The sequence below is a fragment of the Macrosteles quadrilineatus genome, unplaced genomic scaffold, assembly GCF_028750875.1.
Source record: "Macrosteles quadrilineatus isolate MER2022 unplaced genomic scaffold, UCM_ALF_1.0 Scaffold_2__2_contigs__length_208266976, whole genome shotgun sequence".
In the NCBI taxonomy this organism is placed as follows: domain Eukaryota; kingdom Metazoa; phylum Arthropoda; class Insecta; order Hemiptera; family Cicadellidae; genus Macrosteles; species Macrosteles quadrilineatus.
This window is the reverse complement of record NW_026542595.1, coordinates 204,844,943-204,852,232: the sequence shown is the minus strand read 5'-3', so window position 1 is coordinate 204,852,232 and position 7,290 is coordinate 204,844,943. Positions and strand designations below refer to the sequence as shown.

The following is a 7,290-nucleotide window of genomic DNA, read 5'->3' as shown; positions in this document are numbered from 1 at the left end:
TTCAAACTCCATAGGGGCTTCGGGTAATATCTGTCTCATAAACACTCCTCGAAAGCCACGGATGCCTAATTGGTTAGCGTAAAGCTCTATTTCTCCCAGTGACATAGGTTCAAACGATCTTACGGGTTTTTTAAAAGAGAGTCCAGCTTGTTGTTGATGCATCGCTTAAGGCCGGCTCCCTTGGGGTCTTTTTCAATTATTGAATCTAGCTCGTTATCGATCAGGTTTTTCAACCACGGCACGAATCGGTTCTTGAGAATCGGTGCCACCTGATGTCGTATCAATGGAGATATGAAACGTTTTCCATACGGCACCTTTGATTCAACCATTTCCAACATCTCTTTCAAAAGACCACCCTCTTTGTTTTTCAAAAGCTGGTCGTAGCTCACAGCCAGACGTAGACCGGTTTTGTTCCGGATAGCTTTTTCAACAGCCTTGTGTTGTGCTTCGTTAAGCAGTATATGATCCGCTCCACGTGAGAGGCTATCATTAGTTAAACCAATTATAGCAGTTCTACGCTTCTTAAACGCGATGCGTAGCTTACGCTTCTGACCGTCGGACAAGTGAATTCTGTGTCTGTGCAGTTCACTCATTTTTAAGTGTTTCCCACTTATATAAGAGCCAATGGAAATCTACTGTATGAAATGCAAAAGGAAAACCACGTCTCAAGACAGTGGGGAGTATGTCAAAACCGTTAACAACAAATGGCGTTTAAATACGACATGCAATATTTGCGGTCAGCGTAAAGGCGCCTTCGTCAAAGTTCCTAAGCCCAGTATGGCCGCCAAGGAAGTACATAGACCAGTGATCAAACACTTTCCTCGACGACGTATTGTTACCCTAGGTATAGACGATCTGTGGGCCGCAGATCTGGTTGTCATGAGAAAGTATGCCAGTGAGAATGATGGCTATAATTATATGTTGAATGTGATTGATACCTTTTCAAAATTCGCCTGGTCAGAGCCGTTGATGACCAAACGGGGTGCAGAAGTAGCGGAATCGTTTATGCTCATATTGAAGCGAGCAATTGACGTCAACGGTCACACCACTCCCAGACTGTTACACACCGATAAGGGCAAAGAATTTCTTAACCGTGATTTTAAGTCAGTTTTACAATCGTACAACATAAAAATGTATCATACTGAAAATGAGGAAAAGAGTGCAATCATTGAGAGGTTCAATCGTACGTTGAATGAAAAAATGAAGGTTATATTCGAGACTCGAAATTATTTTCGGTGGTTAGACATAGTTCAAGACTTGTTACATCAGTACAACAATAGTGTCCATCGTACAATTTGTATGAAACCTGCAGAGGTTACTAAGGCGGACGTACCTAGATTGCTTGAGAGGTTCTCCAATATTCCTCATACACCTAGAAAAATAAAATTTCAACTAGGAGACAGAGTGAGGATTGTGGCAAAAAAAGATACGTTTGCCGATAAATACAGTCGCAATTGGACTAGAGAGATATTTACCATATCCAAAGTGCAAGACACCTTTCCAATAACCTATAGAATCAAAGATAAAAGTGGTGAAGAAATAATTGGATCTTTTTATGAGAAAGAGCTACAAAAAACCTTGTGCACACCAGGGCAATAAATAACAACAGTGTAAAACACGAAAAAAATATATTTTACAGGAATAGTTTTTTTTACATTTTTTATGTACATTCAGTAGGAATTCTTCTATGTCCCCAGGGTAGCGTCCTTATTCCGTCTCGAAGAACACACCGTTTGTCGTCCTTTGGCGAAAGTGATTTCTTGAATTGTGTCATACTATAAACATCGTGCAGGTGGCTTCGGATGCTGTTGATTTGTCTGTACACATCTTCGAGAGTCTTCAAACATCTGCGATAGTCATCTATTGTGATTTCATTTTCCACCACTGATTTCTTGATTCCTTTAGCCTTTTTAGATGTTTTTATACAATTCAAACCTTCCTCTACGTCAGTGGCATACATTTTTGACTTCAGACCAACGTATTCAACCATGATCAGACCTTCCAGCTCATCTTTCATTTTTCCGAGAACCTTTTTGTTTACTCGAGGCATACCAAAAGGGTTGGAGCTTTGATATGCACTCGTGTCGAACTCGTCAATCATTTCTTTCATGTCCATGTACCAGTCTTCTGTATATATGATGTAAATCAGTGAGTCGGTATCAGTATAGGCGAGTATGATCCGATCACCATATCTGCTCTTCATCACTTGATAGTGGAAACGGTATATAAGGGTTTTCGACACATCTAGAATAGCCGCCCCCACGTAAATCGGTTTGTTGAAAAGAAGTGATGTTTTGGTCATGTGCACAGCTGCAAGATGGTCCGTAAATATTTTCCTACTCTTGAATGTAGGTTTGGCAATGAATTTATCCGCCTGTCGTTCATCAGTTACCAGACGAACGTCCACTCTATTCCGAAGGTTTTCCATAGTTTTCCCAAATACCGCGTTATTCATAAGCTTGTAGAAGTCAATTTCGAATTTATTCTTTGCCTTGGTCCTCATGTTAGTGTTTAAATCGATGTATGGTTTCATCCACGGTTTTTGAGAAAACTCAAGAACCCGATGTATATTTTTTAGTTTCATTCCGAGGTTGAGATACTGTTTTAAATTTCTGTAGTGTACAACGTATCTAGATCGGTCGTACAAAGTGGTGACTAGTTTGGGTATTTTTGACCCAGGTGGAATCATGTTGTGAGGTGCCAGTGGAAAGTCTGCATGGTGGTCATGAATTTCTTCAGGATACTCGAGGTCAACTTCGAGAATGTAGCCGGTGGCCGCGTCATCACTGATGTCTAAAACATTTATTTCAGTATCTTTTCGCCATCTAAAGTCACCGAATGGCATTGCCTGCGACATAGCCCAAGCATATAGGTTATTCGCATCTAAGTACACCAGGTAGCTAGGTTCTTTGTTCTCATCGAAGCCTTGACTCATGTACTTGTTGTTGGCTCGAGCTTGTCTCAAGCAACACTGCGAAACACCTCCACGAATTCCTTTTTCAACCATTAGAATCATATCGAGGTCGGTTAGTAACTGGAGCTCTACATCAGTGAGTTTCAGCATCGCCGACCAGGCTAATCCGGGAGCTGTGAAGTACCACGCTGGATCGAGACTATATGTTTGAAGGCAAACGTCTCTGAAGTTGTCCATAACATCTGCCAACTGGAGGACGTCAATCTTGTTGTAAAACAATGTGTACTCTCTCATATCTTTGATGTTGAACTCATTCCAAACCTTTTGAGCATGCTCATAATCTGATTCTGATACATCACACTTATTTAATTTGTTTTTGAAATCATGAAGTTCCGGCAGAGTTGTCATATCATATTTTGTTATGTTATCCATAAAGTCATAGGGATAAACTCCTTTTCTTGTTACCAACTCTATCTGTGATGATCTGACAAATCTCTTTGTATGCTCCAACTGATCTGTAGTTAAATTGTTAATCAATTGGTCTAAACTTGCACTTAAAAACTTAAAAGAGTCCAAGAATCTCAGTTCCAACCCTCCCCTAACTTGAAGGGTGAATGATATATATCGCTCATCATTTTGGGGAATCACTTTGAGTTTCTCACCTTGTCGTCCTATTTCTTTGATGAACTGATGTATGTCATAGCCAGAAAGGTTGTGCAAGAAAACAGGAATAAATTTGGGCTTAGTAAACAATAAGTTACATTTGGAATGGGCAGGGCCTCGATACAAACCGGTGAGGTGGTCGTGATCCCTCACTTTGTCGGTTTCATTGAGAGGTTCCTGGCAGATGTGACAGGTTACCGCTTCTCTATGTCTACGTATCTCTTCTTCCTCCAGTGGTTTCATTGGAATGATCTTTTCGTAGATTTGTTTTATCTCTACGGCCTCCTTTTTCAACACCTCGACAAACTTTCGTCCAGCATCTTCCCCGAAATATGTCGTTGGAGGCTTTTCACTGCCAGAGATATAGTAACAGAAACTTATAGCTTCGTGTTTCTGATAGCTGTATGTGTACGATCTCTTAGCACCGTTTTCATCAACTCCCGATGGTTCACAAGTAGAAATCGGGAGGAGCATGCTCTCCAGATCAGCATAAATGACATAAGGAACTTTCATTGATTTATTGTGTTCCGTAAATCTTATTTTGTCATTTTTTCCAGCGGTAGGGAGCTTTATTTTTAAGGGATCATGTCTAGAGCAGTCCTCCATATGTGTCTTCAAATTGTCTTCGTTATGAAAGTGTTGAAGACAACGTCTGCATATATAGCATTTTCTATCATGTTTTGTAGCTTGACTGTGAACTAAACGAGATAGGTTTTTGATTAGACAGTAGTGTGAGTTCGTTCCATCTTTAACCAACAACAGGTCTACATGCACGGGCTTTTCTTCATCTGTTACACACAAGGGAAAAACATCACTATTTTCTTCAAGACCGTATACATTGATCGATAATCCTGCACGCTTTTCGAATTTTTTTACATCAGTCAGTTTGACTGGAAAATCTATCCCATCAAATAACTCAAGAAATCCATCAACATAAGCAGTGTAGCTTTCGATCCGCTCCGGGTGTACCTTTGGAGGGTGGAGTGCTGCTAGACAACACCACATGAAACAACGCTGATCATTGTTTTTTATGTTTACAACAGCACGTTTCAAGCGAATTTTTTCTGGCAGGGCTATGTAACTAGACCCTTTCAAAGGCTTAAGTCGGTTGATATGTAAAAGAAGACATTCAATCGTTTTCATGTTCCAATTGGAGCCTTTGTGATTAAAACTTTCCATCTCAGTCAATAGTTTTTGTTTTGCCTCATTTAACAAATCTGATAGATTAGAATCTTCGTAAATGATGATGTTTTTCGTTTTGAATTCAAAATCAGATTCGACTTTTTCCGTAATCCCTTTAGCGAACTTTGACTTAAGGATAAGTTGGATTTTCAATGAAGTTCCCTCATCACGAACCTTTTCAATTATAAGTTTTTTGGAATCTTCGATAAAAGTTTCAACACTTTTGTAACCATTTACTTTGACATTATTGATCTCAAACGTCTTCATTCGACCTCTGAACGCCGTTTTAGATTGGATGATTTCAAGATTAGGTGGTGGCGGAGGCTTACGTGGGACTTGCACTATGATGGATGGCCGAACTATGATGGATGGCTGAACTATGACGGATGGTCGGTTTAGTTGCTGTTTTTGTATCCACGCCGCTTGGTGAGCTCCACTCCCAGTATGACGGGCCCAGTTTTTCCTAGTAATACTGAGGTGACATATATCACAGAACTTTAATGTTTTTGTATCGGCTCTCCTGACAGGTAGAACCTGCACGACATCCGAAACATCTTCTTCCTGCTCTTGAATGTCCATCATCTCACTAGCACCTTGTAGTTGTTCCGAAATATCCAACTCACTATGTTGGGCTCGACGACGCTTCGGTGATATAGGACGGGTCTCGTTATCACTGTCGTTGTCTGGAGGAAACGACCGCTTGATAGCACTTTGAACAACCGGTGACACATGATGTTCTCCGTCAGAGACCGAGGCAACATCCAAGCGGTGTTCTTCCCTAGCACCTTGTTGTTCCTCAATATCGTCTTTATAACGTTGGAACCAACGACGCTTTGGTGGTGTAGGAAGGCTGTCGTCATCACTCTCGTTGTCACTAGGAAACGATCGCTTCGTAGCACTGACACTAGCCATCACCGCAAATCCTCGTCACACTTATAAATGGTTGAAAACTTACTTTTCACGCACTACACAATTTCAAAGACTCGAAAAATAGCACCTCTCACAACCACCTCTCAGAGAAGACTGACGCAAGACCGCGCGGGCTGTTGCACAATCGTCGAAACACATGACCATATATGGTAATGTTCTCGAACGTTCCAAGATGATCACGTGACCTATCACGTGGCATTTCCTTTTATGGTAATGTTTCTAGAACATTCCATGATCACATGATCCCAAGACAAGTGACGTCACTAAACACGGAACGACTCAACTCAGAAGACACGTAAAAATCAACATGAAAACAATGAGTTTCAAATGGCGTGTCAGTATACATTGAGATCGAAATACTACATCTTCATACAAATCCTCTAGTGAAAACATGAGCACCGAATGATGCAATCGACGCCATTTTTGTGCAGTTGAGAACCTATTGGTGGTCCTATATAAAATGAGATTCAAAAGCTGTTGTCGTTTTCGATCTCAACCGTGAGATCCTATTATACGACAAGTATACCAAATGAGAACTGATTTAACGTTGCAATCGGCGTCATTTTTGTACAGTTGAGAACCTATTGGTGGTCCTATATAAAATGAGATTCAAAAGCTATTGTCGTTTTCGATCTCAGCCGTGAGATCCTATTATACGACAAGTATACCAAATGAGAACTGATTTAACGTTCTTTATATCTACACAAAAAAAAATTGTCATCCAAATCAGAGGATCAGTCTCTGTCTGTAAGATCATCCTCTGTTTACATGTGACGTCATGGACACACCTCCCTTCCCGACCTACCTCAACCCACGTGGTCTACACTCCTCCCTCCTCTGTCCTAGAACGTGAGTTTCAAATGGCGTGTCAGTATACATTGAGATCGAAATACTGCATCTTCATACAAATCCTCTAGTGAAAACATGAGCACCGAATGATGCAATCGGCGCCATTTTTGTGCAGTTGAGAACCTATTGGTGGTCCTATATAAAATGAGATTCAAAAGTTGTTGTCGTTTCTGTAAAGTCGTCCAAATCAGAGGATCAGTCTCTGCCTGTAAGGTTAGGTTAGGTTAGGCAAAGTGAGGTTACCTACCTCAACCCACGTGGTCTACACTCCTCCCTCCTCTGTCCTAGAACGTGAGTTTCAAATGGCGTGTCAGTATACATTGAGATCGAAATACTGCATCTTCATACAAATCCTCTAGTGAAAACATGAGCACCGAATGATGCAATCGGCGCCATTTTTGTGCAGTTGAGAACCTATTGGTGGTCCTATATAAAATGAGATTCAAAAGCTGTTGTCGTTTTCGATCTCAACCGTGAGATCCTATTATACGACAAGTATACCAAATGAGAACTGATTTAACGTTGCAATCGGCGTCATTTTTGTGCAGTTGAGAACCTATTGGTGGTCCTATATAAAATGAGATTCAAAAGCTATTGTCGTTTTCGATCTCAGCCGTGAGATCCTATTATACGACAAGTATACCAAATGAGAACTGATTTAACGTTCTTTATATCTACACAAAAAAATTTGTCATCCAAATCAGAGGATCAGTCTCTGTCTGTAAGATCATCCTCTGTTTACATGTGACGTC

General features: G+C 40.7%; 1 protein-coding gene across 1 annotated transcript; it reads right to left on the bottom strand.

Annotated features, from left to right (window-relative positions):
• Nucleotides 1-1,660: 1,660 nt before the first annotated feature.
• On the bottom strand, nucleotides 1,661-5,671 carry LOC128985310 (uncharacterized). Its single transcript, XM_054404702.1, has one exon. The coding sequence runs from the start codon at nucleotides 5,669-5,671 to the stop codon at nucleotides 1,661-1,663; it is 4,011 nt and encodes a 1,336-aa protein (XP_054260677.1).
• Between the last annotated feature and the right edge of the window lie 1,619 nt (nucleotides 5,672-7,290).